Source organism: Apteryx mantelli, chromosome 1 (genome assembly GCF_036417845.1).
Source record: "Apteryx mantelli isolate bAptMan1 chromosome 1, bAptMan1.hap1, whole genome shotgun sequence".
Classification (NCBI taxonomy): Eukaryota; Metazoa; Chordata; class Aves; order Apterygiformes; family Apterygidae; genus Apteryx; species Apteryx mantelli.
The window spans coordinates 222,790,853-222,811,201 of NC_089978.1; the positions used below are offsets into that span (position 1 = coordinate 222,790,853).

General features: G+C 47.1%; 2 protein-coding genes and 1 long non-coding RNA gene across 5 annotated transcripts in view; 2 read left to right on the forward strand and 1 right to left on the reverse strand.

Moving 5' to 3' along the window:
* Positions 1-463: 463 nt before the first annotated feature.
* On the forward strand, positions 464-1,405 carry LOC106496140 (olfactory receptor 5V1-like). The gene has a single exon (XM_067290003.1). The coding sequence runs from the start codon at positions 464-466 to the stop codon at positions 1,403-1,405; it is 942 nt and encodes a 313-aa protein (XP_067146104.1).
* A 2,483-nt stretch (positions 1,406-3,888) lies between these two features.
* On the reverse strand, positions 3,889-5,453 carry LOC136991178 (uncharacterized). Its single transcript, XR_010883224.1, has 2 exons — positions 5,251-5,453; positions 3,889-4,838 (listed from the first exon to the last, which is right to left on the reverse strand). It is a non-coding gene; the product is annotated as an uncharacterized lncRNA (long non-coding RNA).
* Positions 5,454-5,685: 232 nt separating this feature from the next.
* GOLGB1 (golgin B1) overlaps positions 5,686-20,349 on the forward strand; it is a 48,827-nt gene continuing 34,163 nt past the window's right edge. For 2 of the 3 annotated variants that reach the window (XM_067317658.1, XM_067317660.1), the window contains exons 1-9: positions 5,686-5,753; positions 6,240-6,355; positions 8,777-8,918; positions 11,057-11,153; positions 11,767-11,919; positions 12,733-12,885; positions 16,789-16,947; positions 17,438-17,557; positions 17,990-18,103. In XM_067317658.1, coding sequence (XP_067173759.1) covers positions 11,064-11,153; positions 11,767-11,919; positions 12,733-12,885; positions 16,789-16,947; positions 17,438-17,557; positions 17,990-18,103 — 789 coding nt within the window. In that variant the 5' untranslated portion in view covers positions 5,686-5,753; positions 6,240-6,355; positions 8,777-8,918; positions 11,057-11,063. Of the gene's footprint in view, positions 5,754-6,239; positions 6,356-6,803; positions 6,868-8,776; positions 8,919-11,056; positions 11,154-11,766; positions 11,920-12,732; positions 12,886-16,788; positions 16,948-17,437; positions 17,558-17,989; positions 18,104-20,349 lie in introns of all 3 variants that reach the window. The other variant, XM_067317659.1, reaches the window with a different exon arrangement.

Consider the following 20,349-nt stretch of genomic DNA (forward strand, 5'->3'; position numbering starts at 1 on the left):
GTTCCCAGCCAGGCGGCCAGGGACGAGCAGGCTGGGGGCTGCGGCACCGGGGGGACGATGCCACCGTGGCCGGAGGGCAACGAAGCGCGTGGGCACCGCAAGCACGTCTAACGGGAGGCCAAGAGGGACGTGCTGGGTACTCGTCAGGACGGGAAGGGGGGCTGGCTGGAGGAAACACCTTCCTCAAGGCCAGGAGGTTTGCACAAGTCTAGGCGCGTGCCGGTCCACGTCTCTGCTGCACAATTCTCTTGCAGCCAGGTCTCCAGCGCTGAGTGGCAGCTCGCTCGGCGCTGAAAGCGCGGTGTCCGCGAGGCCCCGTCGGGGAGGCTTTCAGCCGCTACGGAGATGGGACCCAAGGCATCCTGTCGGTGAAACCGTGGCAGTCGTTCCCCAGGCTGCTGTCTCACGTTCACCACCTCTTTGCAGCGCTCGTTTCTCACCGCGGACGAACCCAAGAGGCCTCATGGCAGAGGAGAACCAGACGCGGGTGGCAGAGTTCCTGCTTCTAGGCTTTCCCCGGGCACAGCCCTTCCTCTTCCTCATCTTCCTGGCCATCTACCTGGCCACGCTGCTGGGGAACTCTGCAATACTTGCTCTCATCTCCCTGGATCCCCGTCTCCACAGCCCCATGTACTTCTTCCTCAGCCACCTGTCCTGCTTGGACATTTGCTATTCATCAGTGACAGTGCCCAAGATCCTGGCGAACGCCCTGCGCCGGCAGGCCACCATCTCCTACCACGGGTGCCTGGCGCAGATATTCTTCCTGATATGGTGCGCGGGGACCGAGTGCGCGCTCCTGGCTGTCATGGCCTACGACCGCTATGCCGCTATCTGCCGGCCGCTGCACTACGCCCAGGTCATGAGCTGGGGCGTCTGCACGGTGGCGACCACGGGCTGCTGTCTCTGGGGCATGCTGAACTCCGCCGTGCACACCTTCCTCACCTCCAGGCTGTCCTTCTGCGGGGCTGCCCAGCTCCAGCACATCTTCTGCGACGTCCCTCCCCTGCTGAAGATCGCCTGCAGCAACACCCACCCCAGCGAGGCAGCTCTCCACGCTGCCAGCGTCTTTGTGGGCATAAGCCCCTTCCTCTTTGTCGTCGTCTCCTACCTCCGCATCCTGGCCACCGTCCTCGCAATGCCGACGGCCGTCAGCCGGCGCAAGGCCTTCTCCACGTGCACCGCGCACCTGCTTGTGGTGGCCCTGTATTACGGGATGGCCAACCTGAACTACGACCGCCCCAGCTCCGGCTACTCGCCGGAGGTGGACACGCTGGTCTCTGCGCTCTACTGCGTCGTCATCCCCATGCTGAACCCCCTCATCTACAGCCTCCGCAACCAGGAGGTGCAGGGTGCCCTGAGGAAGGTGCTGCAGGGAGCGTGGGGCTCCCTGGGCAGCGACGCATGAGCAGCAGGAGGGCTGGGACAAGGTGGTGGCTGCACTGGTGCGGAAACAGCTCAGCATCACGCAGCTGTGGGAGATCTTTGGAGGAAGAAGGGGTTTCGGGGCCCCCTGTTTGGGGAGGGGATGCTTGCAGCACACCGTCATCGCTCATCCAGCCTTTGGCACATCACCGAGGGCAGAATGGCAAAATCAAACTGAGAACAAGCTCATAATCCTGGGCTCACATCTTTATTTTATATGTATCACACGCCGAGCTCAGCACAGGACGTGCTGCTGCGACGCCGCTGCCAGGGCCGAGCAGCTCAACCCTGGAGCTGCAATGGCCCGGAGAGATGGAGGCAGCGCCTTGCCAGAGAAAGACGGCAGCTAGCAGCAGCACCACCTGCCTTGGCCTCTGCCTCCCTTTCCGGAACGGGTATTTAGACAAATTTTGAACACTCCCGCTCTTTAAAGCTCACCTTTTCTGTAACTTACACACTGCTGGTTGTGGTGTGTCTGGAAGAGCTGTTTGCACCCAGAGCGCTACAGCCCGCTATCAGGCGTGCTGCAAAAGGCAATTTCACGTGGCACCAGACATGTTCTGACCCCAAGCAAGACCCTGAGCTCCACCTTGTTGCTCGTAGCGCTAAGCTAGGCCCTGCGTGGGGTAAGAGGCAATGGCTCAGAGTGCAAAATCTGGCTTTAGCACAGGTGCCGTCAGTCCAGGCTACTTCCACATCGGCTTTGGCTCTGATTCTGCTGGGTTTCTCCAGGCCGTCACAAAAGCTCTGTAGTATTTTGTACGTCGGCGTGGCAGCTGGCCGTGTAAGCAGAGCACCCGTTACTCTCAGCACTTCGGTCAAACAGCGAGTTACGAGCACGGAGCTGTGAGCTGGCACTGCTTAGCTTCTCGTCAGCAGCGCTTGCTTTGCTGTATAGCTACGTAAACTGGAACCGCAGTTGCTGCAGCAGCCACATGCAAGGGCTTTGCAGCAGGGTCTCAGCTCCGATGGTCGCACGGGTGTTGTGGCAATACCATGGCTGGTCAAGCAGTCCCTGTGTTGGGCTGGCCTGTTGCATCTACCCAACCAGGCTGCAGACCCTTCACCCACCTCTACTTTTCACATGCCTTTTTTCTGATTGTAAAAATTTATGGAAATGCCCTTTCTTCAGAGTCTCACTAGGACACATGGGGGGGGGGGGAACTCTGTTATAAGGCCCATTCTGGAGAGCCCCCAGGCAAGAAAAGCCAGGAAATAAAGGGTGAACTGCATGAGAAGATACTGGGAAAGTTATCGCAAGAAAAAACCTCCAAAAATTTCATATTAAAAATGCCAGTTTCTTACTCGAATCAGAATGCAGCTTTACCATGATCTCACAGCCATAGAACGTGGAGTGACTTTTCTCCGTCTCCAACACCGAGAACCGATGCCGTGCTGCCCTCCAGGAGCTCACGTGAGCTTTGCCTTGTGCAGGTGTGGGACGGTCCGGAACAACCCCATGCGCAGCACTGACCAGCAAAAGCAAAAGGTACCGTCGCAGGGCCCCGGGCAGCCCTGCCGCTGGCGACCGGCGCTGCGCTGGGAAGTGCTCCTGCAGCTGCTCGCGTGCTGCGCAGCCCCTCGTCATTGCTAACTCAGCGTGCAACTGATTTATTCCCGTTGTGATGGTATTTGCATGCCCCGAATTAAAACAACTAACTCCTACAGTGGATGGTCGATCATGTGGCCTGGAATCTACTGGTTTAGGGGAGGGCTTCAATTTCTCCTGAATACTGCTTTAAACATTAAAAGTAAAAAATTACACACATATATTTCCTCTTGCCCTGCTCCCCACCTGCTCAGCCTTTTCCCCCCATCTGCTGCGGAGAACGGCTAAAAACAGGGAACTTCCTCACTGCGCAGGGAAGCGAGCCTACAACTGCTACGTTAGGGGCACGTGAGGAGGGGAGGTCTGGCTTCAGCACAGGGAGTCAAAGCACCCGAAGGGGAGAGAGAGGCTCCTCTGCAAGAGCAGGAGCCTAACTCTCACGCGTCACACGGCGAGCGGAGGAGACAGCCGTCAGCACTGCCTGCAGGGCACACTGGGTTCTCTGGCTAGAGACAAGCCGTAGGACTGCTCCTCCTGCCCCACCTGCCCATGCATGCTTGTCCGTACGATTTGTCAGAGCAGTTAACAGCAACAACCGAGCTCTCTTGAAAATATTCTGTTGCCTGTATCCAGTGGAAGTTGCTCAGGTTCATTTGCTGGATTGAAAGGATTTCACTAGCGGAATATTCCTCTATGATGGGATCCCTGGGCAGGGACCAGGGTGGCTTTTAACATGCTCCCTGTTAAGTAAAGCCTTTTGACATTTTTAGCTTGCGCCAAGACAGATTTTCCAGGAGTGTTCTTCTCAGAAAATAACTTTGCACCCTCCCTTTTTTTGAAGTTCACCCCAGAAATGACACATCCCCCCAACAATGTTCTTTCTCGGCCCACAGAGGAAAACCAAACAAGTCACCTGCTACCTTAGCAAGATTGTCCTTTATTTTCAGTGAGCCAGCACACACCTCTCCTGTTTCACGGGACAGCTCAGTACAGTCAAGCTTGTGTCTGTACGCAGGAAAACTTAGCAAAGTTCACTGTGAGGGTGAAATGTCCCCAGGTCGCAGCCCTGAAATCCGCCCAGAGGGACAAGGCTCAAGCTTCTCTACCCCACACTGCAAACATGGTTTACCCTGCATGCGGAAATCCCTCTTAGAATCAAAGATGAGTTCAGCCTTCACACTGCTCTTTTCCCTTGGCCCCTGGGTGAGAGGAGGTCCAGGGCCACGGCCTGGGACAGCATCTCTTATTCTACAGCTGTAACTTCTGGACTGAGCCCCAAGAGCAAAGAGAGGTTCTCAGAGGCAGGTGACAAGTGACAGCTTAGAAGGAAAAGGTCCCACACTCATGTCCCTTTTGCTTCAGCTAGATTAGAGCTGGTGTTTCTAGTCCGTGAATCACCCTGTTGTGAACAGGAATGAACACGCTTCCTCTGCGAGCCTGCTGGTTGGCGTGGGGAAATATAAAAACTGGAATAGTCTAGAGAGAAAAGATGTCTCATATCTCACCCACTCGCTCTTCAAACCATCCCATCTTCCCCATCTGGGACTGGATGGGAACCAGAACCCACCTCGGGCACAGGCCAAAACATTCCCTCAAACACTGCAGTTTTCTCATTGGTACTTCTGCCATGTAGACACGCCAGGATGAGCCAAATTAAGCTAATAACATGTAAAAGGATGAAGCAGAGAGAAGCAGAAGTTTCAAAGGAGGCCGCTTGGGCAATGCTGGTCTCATTGCAGAAGCTTCACATAGTTTGCTGGAAAGAGGCCTACTTTGCCCCGGCACTGTCCCCGCCACCAGCCTTCATCTACCATTTCGATATGCGTGATTGTGTCATCAGGATCAAAGGAAATCTCGTCATCTCCATCTGCAAAATTGATCAGAAAAATAGTCATCGTCCAAAGATGCATAAGCAAGAGAAGGGGCAAGAATAACCCCTGAGCTGGTTACGCGCGTGCACACGCACACACACACACGAGGGGAGCACAGAACAGCCAGGCTGATACGACTCAAAGTTCATCTCATGCCTCTCCCTAAAACCAGCGCAGACACAGCAGAGGAAGGATTAAGACTTCACAGATGAGAGACGACACTTCTGTGTTGCCAAGCTATGTCTCATCCCGCCTCCCAAGAGGAAGAACAACCTCGGTTTAGACACCAAGCTGAAACCCTTCCGCCACCACCGATGGTGTCACCGTCTCTCCCACCCCCGAGGCCGGCTCCCAGCGCCTCTCTCGGCAGGCCGGCTGCCTTTCCCACCCCCCGCTTGCCAGACCCACCTCCTTGGTAATCGCAGAGAGCCACTGCACACGTCCCAGGACCCCCCGCCTCACAAACGCTGCCCGTTTTCCCTGCAGAGGACGGGGCAGGCGGGTGAGGAGGAGGCTGGCAGCAACCGCACGGACCCGCTCCGCGCCGCCCTCCCGCCAGCGGCCGGTCTCGGGGCGGGGCGCCCCCAACCCTGTCAGCGGCAGCCGCGTATCACGGCTCGAAGCACGCGCGCGACCCGCCCCCGCTCCTCGCCGCTCCGGATTGGCGGCTTCGTGCCGTGCGTGAGCGTAGCCGCGGCGCCGAGACCGCTGCCGCGTCGCCATTGGCCCATTGCCGCGTCGATCTCCTCGGCGCTGCAGCTGATTAGCCGTCTCCCTCGGGGAGGCGGGCGCCGCGCTAACGGCGGAAGTCGCGGCGGCGGCGCGTTCCGGTGCTGAGGTGGCTGCGGGCGGGGCCGGTTGCGCCGCGGCGGGGGCCTGGCTGGCGCGCGGCGGGCGCGCGGTGCCGGCAGGTCGGTGCGTCGTTGCCGTCGCCCCTGGTCACGGGCCCCGGCTGCGTGTGTGTCCCCCCTCGCGGCCTCCGCGGTGCGGCCGGGGCCGCTGCGCCCCTTGTGCCGGCAGTGCGAGCCCGGCGCCGGGCTGCGAGCGGCGGCGGGGCCCGTCCCGGCGAGCTGCGGCCCGTCGGCGCGGGCGGGGGGCGCCGGCTTCCCCCCGGCGGCCGCGCGGACGGCTGCTCCCAGCTCTCTGGGGCCGTGGGGAGGGTCTGTCGGCCGCCTGCGGTGCCGGTGCCTTTCGAAGCCCCTCCGCTTAGGGCGAGAGGTTTGGCCCTGGGCATTTTCTGCAGCGACGATGCCTTCAGCACCTGTTTGCCCCCAAAAGAAGGGAAATACAGAGTTAAACGTTGAGGTGGTGGGAAGGAAATGCTGTGATAGAGCTGCTATCTATCTGGAGATAAAAGCACTTCAATTTATGCTCCGCTTGTTGTTTGTTGTATGCAGGCTGTCCTGTAACTAGCAACAGACTGAGACTTTTGGGGTCGATAAAGGGAAACATATTTCCGTTTGGAGGAGACTCTGCTAGGAGCACTACTTGGACCACAGTCCGAGTACTCAAGGTAAGGTCTCATGAGCAAAAGCCTGCTAGTCATGGGAATGTCTAGCAAAACTTTATTTTCAAGAACAATTAGAATGCAAACTATACTGACTTAAAATGTGGACAGAGTGCTTGTGTGTTCTGCTATTAACTGCAAAAATGGAAATCCATAGCAAAGCCGTAGTGATCCTGGAAGAGCAATAGGCTTGTTTCTGCCAGCTGTACTGTGTATTTATTTGGGTGAGGCAGTGCAGAATAACCCCTGTCCTTTTGTGTTTGCCTACTTCTGTTTACAAGGAAATTGGCCAGCACTGTAGAAGGCTTTCCTGATCTAAGCTCAGAAGTGAATACAAAGCTTCCGGGTAATCCTGTCACAAGTCCCTGAGGCTAATGAAGAAGACAGCTACCTCCTTGCGTCCTGACTGTTAGCTTTGTAACAGTGTTTGAAGCTATGTTATGTTTGTTTCTAGGATTCAGTATAACGGTCACAAAGTTGCAGTGAGATCTGTAAATGGCATCTTTTTGTTGGAAAAGGTAATTTCTGTGGTTATATTGCTAATGGAGAAGAAAATAGAGGGATAAAAATATGCTGTGTCCCCAAATCATTGACAATAGTGACTTGCTCTCTTTTTTTTTTGGAGGAGGGCATCTTCAGACTGTCTAGGTGCTTCTGCCAAACAAATTGCTTGTTTCATCTGGATTCAGGCTTAGATGAGTGACCTTGCTGGAGGCCAAGCTGTGTTTGGCTCGGGGCCGGGGTGGGTGGGAGGGGTTTCAGTGTATCTCATCTGATAAGAGGCCTAAAGTGGTGTGCCGTCTCTGCATTTTTTGCACAAGTTCCCAATCAATTTCCCGGGGAGGGGGGGGTGTTCCTGCTGTCTCCTGTCAACCCAAAGAGCTTTTTGTTGACAAATAGATAAACCATCTGCAGTCCCAAATGAGACTATCGTCTATGTGAAATAACAACTTGGTATGTTTTCTGTGTGACTTTGGACAAATCACTGGATTTTTTTCTCTTTCAGTTCTTTTTGTAAAATGGAATTTCAGAGTAGTGCTTTTCTCCTTCAATTGTCTGTCATACGTCCTTCAGACTGTGAGGTCTTGCAGCGAAGAGTATCTCTTCCTATCCGTCTGTACTGTGCTATGATCTTAATTGTGATCTCTAAGCTTATTCTTTTATGTAGTATTTAAAGAGATCAAAATATAACTACTGTGAAAATTACAGACTCGCATGAGAACATGATTTTTTGACTCACTTTAACAGACTATAACCTGAACTCAAGTCTTTTATTAAAGTCCATGTCTGTGCAAGTAAATGCAGGCAGGCCTAAGCTCCTCTAAGCCCAGCAGTGCATGTTAGTTTGAGTTCAGTATCAGGTTAATGAAGCCAGCCTGGACAAAGGCCAGGGAATCTTAGGTTTCTCCACATAGTCCATGTGTACCTGCCTGAAATTGCAGTGCCTGTAGATATGCAGATATGTGCTGAGCTCCATGATATTTTTTGGTTACACTGCATGTCTGCAGATGGCTAGATTCTGCTTTTTCCCATATTGCAAATATGTTATCTTGTTATGTCATGTCATCATGTTGTCTCGTGTCATCTCTGAACCACGTCTTATGTGTTTGTACCTTTGAGAAGCAATGGGCTAATGCATAGTAAGATGATCAGATGCATCCTGTTCAAATATTGGTGATAGGCAGAAAGAGGCATTTTTGCTTTTTGACTGGCTGGTTTCTAAAATGTGCTTTTACCACTGCCAAGGCAGCAGGGCCTGGACTTTGCTAGAGCATTGTGGGAGGGTGGTTTACAAAACTATAAACACTTTATTACTCTTATAATGAAACGGTGATTCCAGGTCTTGAAACCAATCTTTCAGTGTTACCAGCTTCGTGCATATTTAATGATGGAAAAAGAAATTTCTCTAATAATTGTAAAGCCTGTATTACTCTAGAGTTCTGAGCCGCAGGCTGACCCAGGGCCAGCTGAGAAGTAAGAGAAGTACTAGTACTTTTTCACTGTCCGTTATATGGATGTAGAACATGCACGATCCCAGCTTTGTGACAACGTGCTTCTCCAGTAGCTTCACCCTCTGGAGTACTTTGTAAGAGAGACTGTCTGAGGCCTGGCTTCTTGCCTCACGTTTCCCCACTTCACTAAAAGCTTCTTGAGCATTTTATTCTGTAAGCTGCAGAGACCAAGAGTTTCTGCGTATATCGGGAGAAATCGGGGCATGTCCCTGCAAGAACAGGAGAAATCAAGCTTCCTGAAGAGGAAAGACTTCACTTCTTGTATTTATTGCAAATAACTGATTGTAACAATCCCAGAGAGTGCTGTGTAGAATGGAGAATGGTTTTATTCCTCCTTTCCTGTTGGATAAATTGTTTCCTTCTCCACCCCCACCTTTCTCTTTTTTTTTTTTTTCTTTTTTTTTCTTTCCCCCAGGGTGTTAGTTCATGCAACGTGTCAGTACTCAAGAGATGAACGAGAATGGTGTGAGGGTCCTGCGTATGGCCAATAGCACTGCCTTGGAAACCTCTTTACTACTGAGCAAGCAGACCTATGAGCCGCTCAGTGCGTAGAAGAGGTTGGTATTCATATGAATTAATGACCTTTTCTGCTACTGATATTGTGATGTGCATTGTGACGTTTTCTACTTCTGTGAAATCGGGTGGCTGGAAGGTGTGGCTATTACACAATTAAAATAATGCACTACTGTTCTGCCCGTTGCTAATATTTACACACTTGAACTGGAGGTGTCAGAGGAAAGATTTGCTTACTAAGATAAAGGAGGTCAGGAATGAGCTGATTGTTGCAGCCAGCTTTAGAAGCCTATTTTCAGCTAAACAGAGGCACCTTGTCTGTGTCAAAAGATTTCATTTGATGGAGGTATTCCTAGATAATTTAAGCCATTAGTTAATTATTCTAATTTAAACTGAGCTTGTATCTAGTATGAGTTTGTCTAGTTTCAGTTTGTACCTTCTGTACAGTTACTTTTATATTTGTACTAATTATTATGCCCTTTACAGATGTGGACTTACAGGTGGGGCAAACAGATCTAGAGCTACTTTTTTAAGAGATATGACCCAAATTATTCTAGTATGGTATGAGGGTCTGGTGAAGTGCGACACTTGACATATAAGGGACTTGGGGAGTTTGTTTGATCCAACCCTCTGCTCATAGCAGGGCTAACTTCAAAGTTTGCTTGAGTTACTATGGGCTTCATGCACTTCAGTTTTGAATATCTCCAAGGATGAAGAATATCACAACTGCTCTGGGCAATCTCTCCCAGTATTTTTATCACCTTTCTTTTGCATAATCTTTTTCTCTAATTGAAGTTTCTTATGCTGCAGCTTGTATCAGTTGCCTCTTATCCTTCTGCTGTGCGCCTCCAAGAAGAATCTGGCTCTGTTTTTTAACTGCCTAATGGGTGGTTATAGTGAAGACACCACCTATATTCCCCTCCTTATCTTTCTCTTCTCAAGACTGAACAAACCCGGCATTCTCAGCCTCTCCATATATCCAGACATATATTGGGCATATCTCTGTATATCCAGCCTCTGTTCATCTTGGGGGCTTTCTGCTGGACTTGCTCTAGTTTGTCCCTGTCTTTCTTGTGCACCAGGGAACCCGAAAGCAGACACTGTACTTCAAATGTGGTTTACAAGTGCTAAACGGAAGGGAATAATCTATTCCTTCAACCTGCCAGCTACAATCTTACTAATGCAATATAGTCTGTAGTTGGCTGTCTCTGCTGTGAGAGCATGCTGCTGACTTGTGCTCAGCTTGCCCGTGAGGATCCCTAGGTTTTCTGCAAAGCTGTTTCCCAGCCAGTTGGTCCTGCATGTGTTTATTCCATTGCAGGTGCAGGACTCTCTGCTGAACTTCAGGGTTTCTGTCAGTCCATTTCTCTAGCCTGTTGAGATCCCTCTGATTGACAGCTCTATCCTCTGGCAAATCAACAGCTCCTCATAATTTGGTGAACTTGCCGAGGGTGCATTGCATCCCATTGTCCAGATGGTTAATGAAGGATTTAGTCTGCTACTCTTCCCAAAATGGGAAGTACTGCTGGCCAGTACTGCTGCTTTTTTCTCATTCTTCAGCTCCCCATGCTGGATCAGTTTGGCTTCTGAGTTTCAAGAAAAAAGGAGGTCTGCTAAGGAGCAAAAGGTCGGCTAAGCAGCCAGGGAATGTTTGCCGTCTCCACGCTACACCCCGATGTTGAGGTCCTGTCTTGTCACATATGTAGCATGCAGGGCTCTCCTAATCTCATATAATATACTTCTATTTAGTGTACAGCAGCACTGAGTCCACCACCCTTATTTCTAGAAAGCTTCTTTTGTAGGTATTTACAGACCATGTTTGAGTGTATATTCTTTTGCGTATACTGAACAGATTGCAGTTCTGCAATCTCATTAAGGAGATTGCAAATGAACTATGAGAGTGGCCTGAAATCTAGTATAAACATCTGGTTTTCAATCATACATATACAGTGGTAAAGGTATCTTCTTGTTTCTTACAAATACATCCTTTGCTTATGTGTTCAAAGAGTCTGTCTGTTTTAAGATCATTTATTTATTCCTGAGATTTTTCTTTGTCAGCAGAGGAGATGTGTTCCCTCTAAGGCTGGTCTCCTCCGTAACATTAGAAGTCAGCACGAAGTGTGACTTATTTTTCCTAGCAGCTTTGACTCTAACTATATTGTGATTCTTTGTTTTGTTTCAGGTTCAAGATGCTGAGCCGTTTGTCAGGTTTAGCAAATACTGTTTTACAAGAGCTGTCAGGTGATGGTGCAGATACAGCTATTGAATCCTCTGTCACAGTAAGTACATCATGGAAAGACTTTCAGATCTTATTGAGAGCTAGGTTGGGGTGTGTCGGTCATTTGACTGCAGTGAGAACTCTCTTCTGATTCCTCATGGCTGAGCGCCAGACTGAACTATCATTCCACTTGCTTTTCCTGTATTCCTGACCTCTTTCTTAAGTCAGTGCTTCTGCGGGGCAGACCATAATCTGCTGAGTTTCCGCATCTCAAGGTGATCCGAGAAAGGAAATCAGAGTTGTAGTGAGGAAAGAACTAATGATTCCGTTTATTAGAAAGGGTATTGGGGAACATGAGGAAGCTCGATCTGCATGTTGCCCTTTGGTGCTTAGGGCAGTGCATAGCCTATGAGCAGTAGCATCTCCTTTATGCCATTCATTTTAGATTTGCTGATGTTGTGTTACAGCAAAGGTACTTTTTTCTGTATTTTTTTTCAAGGGTATCCTGAACTTTCCTCCTGATTTCACCTAAATGGGAATAGTTCTATAGGCTAGATGAAATGCTTGCAAGGAACAAGAGCACAGCAATTAGGGGTGGAGCTGAAGATACCATTTGAACTCTATGCCACAGTCTGTTTACTTTTTCCTCCAGAGCACTCATTTCACTATTTCAGGTACAAGCTTTAGAACCAGGAACAGAAAGCATGGAGGAGACGCCTGAGGACGTGCTAGAGCGCCTAGCTCAAACAGAAAAACTAGTTGTCCAGCTGAAGGATTTGGTACGAGAAAAGGATTCCCTGCTACAGCAAAAAGAAACTGTACTGAAGGTATTTTTTGCTCCTGGGCCCCTGGTGAAAGAGTAAAATGATTGTGCAGCTTTCTGTGCTCTGGTTTCTTTTCAGCCTTACAGAGAGCTACACTACTAAATGCATCAGTTCCAGAGAATGATTATTGGACCCTAAGCCAAGAGATGTAGGATGGCTTCTGTCTGCTCTGCTTATGGGTAGTTCCCTCTAGATTAGTACTAGATGCGCTAGAGTACTCTACTGTGTTATATCCATGTTATGTAGCATTTTTGTCTTGGAGCTCCTCTGGCTCATGCAGAGTCCAGGGGCTCTGAGTTGTACTAGCATCTTCTGTAGGCTCGCTCTTTCCCTGGTTCAGAGTGTCTGAGATAAGCGGGGCTGTGCTGCAGCTACCCAGCAGTCCAGTGGTTTTATGGCGTGTAATCAAATATGTATTGCATACCCTGAGGCATGACATGAGAGAATGTGTAGTTAACTGAGGATGCAATGCCTTCTGAGATAGTGCTGGGGGTCTGCCTATAGCAGAGAAAGTCAGGCTTAGTTTGTACTGACTACTAGGAAAGGCCTCTTGCGTGAACTATCCCCTGAAATACACTCAGTTTCTCTTCAGAAGAGAAACAACTGGAGCAGAAGCAGCTAGCTATTTTGCTGTGTATAGTGGTTCAGAGCAGGTTTGTTTCCCGGACATTTCTTACTTAGCATCCTTAGTAAGGGGACAGGTTCTGACGCAAAGAAGTGGACTGTTTCACAGAGTTTTTAACTCTTCCTAATGGTGCCTTCGGGGAGATGGATAGCACTGGAATCTTAAGTACATCTCTTTGTCTCCTTTCACAGGAAGAGCGGGAGGCTGCAGATGCTAAACTGATGAAGCTGAAGCTTCAGGCCAAAGCCAAAATGGCATCTCTGAACAAACGCATTGAGGAGTTGACGGAGAAAGGATCGCCGTTGTCTGCACAGGCCTTGTCAGAAGACCAGATCTGTCCCAAGGTTGGGAGAACAGGGCTGTGTGAAAGATGTTAGCCTGTACTGAGAGTCTGGTGCCACCCTACATTTTAGGTCCCAGTGAGCTAGTATGTCCTACCTGTCTTGTTAGAAGGATATTTATAGTTCCAGCAAGGATGTCTATGCTCAAGTAAGCCAGTCTGTCCAGCTTCTTTGTGCTGCAGAGGCCCTTGGAGTGCACAGCTTAATCTCCTCGAGGGTATGGGCCAGTTTCACTTTGTGTATCTTCAGTTATTTGTAGTAAAGTGCTTTCCTGCAGAATTCATATGTCTGTCTGAGCTTTGTTTCGATATGTAATCTGTGATGTGAGTACAGCAGAGGAAAGGGAAGTGTTGGCTGGAATACAAGAACAAGGAGGTAAGGAGTTCATTAAAATTGAAAGGCAGTAACTTAGTAAACATTTACATGTATATATTTTCTAGACATGTAGCTTCCTGTGCCACCACATGTCATCAAGACCAAAGCTTTATTGTTAACAAGATATATTTCTGTAAAATCAGGTAAAAATAAGGGAAAAATGTCCTATATTGGGTCATTAAGAAACTGTTAGCTACTAGGTAGAAACTTCCATGGGAGTTGGTAATTTTTTAAAATTGTTCTTAGTTATTATTCTTCTGGGGATAAGCTCTGATGTCCCCACAGTGGGTTGTTGTTGTTGTTTAAGTTAGATTAGGCAAGGTAGATGTGATGGAAGTCCAAACAGATCAAGTGATCAAGCTCTGTTTTTAAAAAAAGATCTGCTCTCAGGACATTGGATGATGTTCATAAAACCAAAAAAGATAAAGTATGTTAGAATGATTAAAGAAAAGATCAAAAGATCATAAGAAACATTAAAAGAGTAAATGTGAGTGATGTTTAAAGGTGAAGTGTCAGATGAGAAGTGCTACTAATGGGGTAAAGATTAGTCTTATGACTCTTAATATTTTGACTGGCATCACAAAATCATGGACACTTACTACTGTAATCCACCCTACAATACAATCTTGGGGATAGTTTTCAATGCAAAGGAGAACTTGATTTTCGTACAAGAAGAATTGCATGGTCTTGAGGACTGACACAATATAAAAATGAGACAAAACTTACTAAGTGCGAGGTCAGGCACTTGTAGTATGCTGCCGCTATGTTATGCAAGGCCAGGAAAAAACGCCCCAGGTGGTTTGTCTGCAGAGGACAGCGAAGGCCGTGGAGGCTGTGTAGCTGTGTCACTCGGCATTGCTCTCCTGCTGCTGAGGCTTTGTGCACCTTATTCAGATGTAGCGTGTATAGGTCTCTTACATAACTTTGTGTAGGCTTACTTTTATGGACTAATGAGCATTTTTGCTGCAAAATTCAAATTCATCAGTTCGGGGGGGAGGGGGGAACCCAAGAGCTTGTTATACTAGTTGATCACTGGATCAGTGCAATGTAGTTTAAAAAACAGCCTACTTTTTTGTATAAGGTAAACAGTTGTCCTTCCAACTATTGTACCAAGAGTGGCAAGGCCTCATGTGGATTGTTGTCATGTTCTCTTTGCTTAGAGTCAGGAAGGATGAATTCTGAGCAGCAAAATACCTTCCATTCCCCAGTCCCCTTAGTAACTGCTTTTACTGGTCACTCAGAATAGCTTGGCTGTTTAGCCAACAAAGGCTGAGAGGAAATACAATTTTCTTCTGTAATTATGTGAGGAAGGTAAACATCAAGAAAGTGGAAAAACTGCTGAAGTAAAAGGGCAGTATGACAGGTGAATGAATGGGTGTAAATTATCCATTAAGGAAAATGGTTTAGAAAAAGTTTCTAATCAGAGGAATGAGCTCTTGGTACAGCCTCCAGTGGAAACGGTGCAGACCAGAGCCTTACTAGTTTTAGGGTTGAACAGCAGTTCAGCGAAAGCAGTTCAGAGAAATGATTTTAGGATGATTACCTGCAATATTATGTGATTATGTTTGACCTGGAAAGCACTTATATATATTCTTGGAAGGTTGGACCCTCTGAGGAGCTGTGGATTCCTTTGTTTGTTTGTTACTTATTTCCCCAAGTAGATGCTGCCTTGAGTAATAGGATATCTGTCTAGGAAATATCACTGTCATTTGAAGGAAAAAAGATTTGGATTGGGGTTAGATGTTGTGCTGAGGTATTGGCTATTACCGGTTCCTTTTAGTAATCATGAGGAGTAAATATAGCAAAGGGATTTTTCTTCTCTCTGATGATGGGGGCCCCATGGGAAGGCTGTATTTTGAATATCTCATTAGCACTATTACTTTCTGGGCTTAAGAGTGCCTCATTTTCAGGAGAATCCACATATTGGCCTACATCTTGTAATTCGCTAATAGGTATTTGTATGCAGAACAATTAAGGTTCCTCTTAAGTGGGTAAACGCAAATTACATTTAAGATATAATATTTTTTACCTCATGGGAAAACACGACGTTTGAAAGCTTGAGCTCTGGCAACCCTGGGGCTGTGCTCCTGCCCTTGTTTGTGGTATCCCATGTAGTGGCTAGGGTGCAAGGACTTGATCTGGATCAGAAGCCTTTCCAAATCCTGCTGTAAATATAAATCCTGAAAACTAATCCCAAGTAAACACACTAATCCACCCTTCTTTCCCACCCAGCACCTGCTTTGCCCCAGCCTTAGAAATGATTTATATGCCTAGCTTCTGAAAAGCTTCCTGGACTTTTCTTGATCCCTGCCTTCCCCCCTGCCCATTCTGCCTCTGAATTTAAGTGCAATTAAAACCTTTTCCTTGTCTATTTACCAGCTTCTAAAGCCCTTTTCTGTAGGTGACACATCTTTGAGGACCAGTAGCTTCTTACTCATTGTATTACTGACATACAAATCCTTATAAATGCCATCCTAAATTTTCACAGTGGGTTTAAAGCACCTCAGTACTCTCTAGCGTTCATAGGCCATTAATGATCTTCATCCAACACCTGTAACAAGGAATAGGGAAGAGATACATTTTATATACATTTAGTCAAAAGTCCTCAGCGTTAATGGCTTGAGGAAGTTAGGAGTGCTGACACAGTAACAGTAGAAGAGTGTTTTCCTGCTTCTCAGTGACAATGTTGTTTTGCTGGACGAGGTATGTGACTGTGTTAAGTAGGTGTAAAACTGTGGTATTAGAGAGTTGCCTGCCATACATATGGCCTTTATATGAGATAAAATGGTGCAGGTTTAGTGTGCTGGTATATCTGAGCAGACATAGCTTGAGCCCATGTTTTATGAGAAATGTTATCTGAATTTAGGTTTCATGGCCACAAGCAGAGAATTTTAGTGCCTCAGAGTGGAGCAGAACTGACGATTACTTGGCATGCTTCCTGTTTCTGTCAGGTTCATTGCTATAAATCCCTTTATTCTAAACAGATATTTTCCATAGGCATCTTCTGTAGTCTAGAATGTTTCATGTCCATCTCTTCCTACCACCTGTCCCTTGGTGGATATTCTTCTGTTACTAACTAACAAATTTTTTATTTCTGGTATTAGAGAAATTAGTGAAATTCAACAGCCTCACAAATCAAGGCAGTCATATCTTAGGTTATGTTGTTGTATTTGCTTTGGTAATATGATTTGGCTTAGGTTATATGATAAAAGGAACAGTGATGGGTAATTAGCCATTCCAAAGTGATTTGAATAAATACTGGTGGATCACTTTCATATTAGTGAGGTCATCTTGTACATATCTAGACAGAAATAGGGAAATTGGGTAGTTAAGTCAGGCTAACTTCATTTTTAAGCAACAAAACTAAGGTTAAGAAATTAGGTATTCTAGAAATAGACATACGGTGAGGAGTCAAGAGCATGGCAGGATTCTATGGTGTGGTGCCTCCCCACCCCTCTGCCACCCCAGTGGTAGGTAATACTGATCAGTTTATTTTCTTCTGTTACTTCCTCCCCTTCTTTCCTTTTACAGTGTCAGAACAAACAAAATGCAGATGAAGGACTTGGAGAGGAAGCTGAAACACTGAAACAACAGCTCAGGGAGCAAGAGAAGGCTGTTAAGGATCTGAAGGAACAGCTGGCTCTAGCCAAAGTGAATCTGAAAGATGTTGAAATCGAGTATGCAACACAGGTATGGAAGAAGATTTCCAGTCATCCATATGTATATATGTCTGTATTTTCCACTGCATACCTCTATTGACACAATTTAAGACAGTCATTCTGCAGGACATACTGCTGTGTTATATTACATTCGATTTATTAATGGAATGATTTTTATTAATATTATAGAAGTCAATTTTAAATGTTGATCCTTGGGTGGGGTTATATGCTATACAACTATAGAACCAGAAGTTTGTGAATTTGTGATTATATGGTAATCATATCTTTTATTCTGCATATTTGTAAATGAAATTTCTACACCTTCTGCTTTCTGGTGTCTGAAATATTATCAGTTAATATGTAGGTGTTAGTAGAATAAAGATATCATTTTGACCTAGGTGATATAGAGGATTACCATGCTGAAGATTGTCTCGTGTGCTGTTGCATATTGAAAGCAGGCCTGCATGTAGGCCAAGCTCATAACCTTCTCAGTTCTTCTATTTTCTGGCTTGTGTTTTCAGCTGAGCTCCCTGCAGGAGGTGATTCAGGAGAAAGAAGCTCTCCTAAAGGAGCAGGCTCACCACCAAGCTGAATTGCTCAAGACAGTGGCCCAGTCAGATCGGGAAGTGGAGATGCAGCAGGTAGGTTCGGAATATAAGTTTATGGAGTGCGTGGAAGGAGAAAAGTAAATTTACTTTTCTGAAGACACCCTGAGAGCAGTTCTCAGAAAAATATCTCAAAAAGGGTGAGAAGAGATATGATTTTTTTTTTTTTTTTTTTCAGGATGCTAATTTAGACTTTCAGATCCCAACTTCAATCTGCTGACCTGCTATAAACTTTTTATGTGACGGTTAAAACAGTGTTAATTTAGTGTGCCCTTGCTCCCTATTTGTGAGACAGTGGTGAGCTTTTCCTAGTGCCCAGGGGCTCCAGAATAAATATCAACAAAAACGAAGTTATTTAGGCTGTTAAAGTAAATGCATTATGAAAAGTAGGTGCATGGATGAAGACAGGAAAACTAGACCTCTTATGTTAGCCTCTCGGATACTGATCCAGCACTGTGTGTCTCTCAGAACCTGAGGACGCTTCAGAGGAAGCTAGAGGAACAGGAAGCAGCGTTGCTAGGAAGGACTCAAGTGGTAGAATTGCTGCAGCAGGAATTACATAATGCTGAACAACAAAACCAGGTATCTTTTCTTGCTTTGCTTATTGCCTTACTGTCATGTATCTTTGCTGGTAGAAGGTGACCTTGTCAGTAGCCCAGAAGCACAGTTGCTGATTTCTAGAACCAAGTTTCCAGCATGAAATCATCTAGGGGCTCCTTCAGCTCTGAGATGAAAACTTGTTATTTCTTTAATAGAGGGTAATTTAGCCTGAATGGGGAATCTGATGATTCATGGGGTTTTGCCTCAACTGTAAGGTAACCCTCTCTTTCAAAGAAGAGAAAGTAAACTTTAAAAAGAAAACAAACCAACAACCTCCCCCCCCCCAAAAAAAAAAAATTAAAAAATTAAACTTGACTGTCTTTCCGCTATTTCATATATGGCCATCCAGAGTCCTGCTTTCTCCATGACATGTCTCCCCATAGCTGTTACACTCAAAATCTTGTTATGGACCCCCCTCATATGTAAAGCCAAGAATTTATTAGTGTAATTGAAGTCTTAAGAATTCTTTGATTAAACTGTTATTAGACCAGATGCAGAAAAGGGAGAAGGGCAGGGGGGAAGACTACTACTATACAGAAGAGATTTCAATAACAAGAATATAGCTAAAGTTGTTATACCTATGCTTTCTAGTATCTACCTCTTTTTCTGGTATGGCCTCTCAAAGTCAATGGGTTCAGGTGGGGCGGGGAAGTGTTTACAGTGAATTGTCGGCATCGCAAATCTTTAAACGAGGAATTTGATGTTCACATTGATGGCTTCTTCCTCATCCCAGGATGCAGCTGGAGTCATTTTTATGCTTTTATCCCTTGCATTTTCTTCACTGATCTGCAAGTTCACATTACATCTGATTTTACTATATATGGTGTGTTTTATGTCTGTTAGATACCATTTCTTTGTTCACTTTGTTAGCCCTACTTGTTTTTCTCCAGCTCCAGGACTGTATTTTTTTTAAACTAACCTTTGGTGAATTGTTTATAGGCTTTGGGTCTCTACTGCTGGTGCGTGCCCTATCTCTTATCCCCTGCCTCCATGTATTCCCTCACGCCACATCCTGGGTCCCCACTTCAAGGCCTCTGCTGTGATACCAGACCTGTATTTCTATATGCTACATCATTATACTAGTCATAAACATTTAAAGTTGTGATCAGTGGCACAAAGTCTAGTTGGAGGCCAGTAACTAGCGGTGTACCCCAGGGGTCAATACTGGGTCCAGTCCTGTTCAGCTTCTTCATTAATGACCTGGATGATGGGACACAGTGCGCCCTCAGCAAGTCTGCTGATGATGCAAAGCTGGCAGGAGTGGCTGATACCCCAGAGGGTTGTGCTGCCATTCAGAAGGACCTTGACAGGCAGGAGAGATGGGCAGAGAGGAACCTCATGAAGTCCAATACGGGGAAGCACAAAGTCCTGCAGCTGGGGAGGAAGAGCTGCATGCATCCGTACAAGCTGGGGGCCAATGGGCCGGAGAGCGGCTCTGCAGAGAAGGACTTGGGAGTCCTGGTGGACAAGAAGTTGACCGTGAGCCAACAGTGTGCCCTCATGGCAAAGGTGGCCAACGGTACCCCGGGCTGCATTAGGCAGAGTGTTGCCAGCAGGTGGAGGGAGATGATCCTCCCCCTCTACTCAGCCCTGTTGAGGCCAAGCCTGGAGTGCTGGGTCCAGTGCTGGGCTCTGCAGCGCAAGAGAGAGATGGAGCTACCAGAGTGAGCCCAGTGAAGGGCCTCAAAGATGATGAAGGGACTGGAGCATCTGTCATATGAGGAAAGACAGAGAGCTGGGACTGTTTAGCCCAGAGAAGAAGGCTCGGGAGGGGATCTGTGTGTACTGATAACTGCAAGGGTAGTGTAGAGACAACGGAGCCAGGCTCTTTCGGCGGTGCCCAGTGACAGGATGAGAGGCAATGAGCACACACTGAAACGCAGGCAATTCCACCTGAACATAAGAAAACACTTTTTTTTCCCCACTGTTGTTTTTACAGCCAAACAACAAGGATAGGGATACTGCAGCTGCAGCGGCCATCTCTAGTGACTGAGGTTCTGGACAGGTGGAGGGGGGAAAAAAACAAAACTGTCCATACTCTACACTGCTGAGTGGTGCATTCAGAGCAGTCAAATACAAAGTGCTTGGCTGAAGCCAAAAGGTCCTAACACCATGCTAGTATAGTTGCACCGTTTCTGGACTATGGTGTCAGAGCACAGGCAATATGCTTTCACGTGCTTTACTGAGAACCTGCTAATGTGATGACACAGCTTCCGGAGTGGTACTAG

Excerpts from the sequence above, each read along its gene's own strand:
- LOC106496140 (XM_067290003.1), top strand. The coding sequence starts at position 464 with ATGGCAGAGGAGAACCAGACGCGGGTGGCAGAGTTCCTGCTTCTAGGC.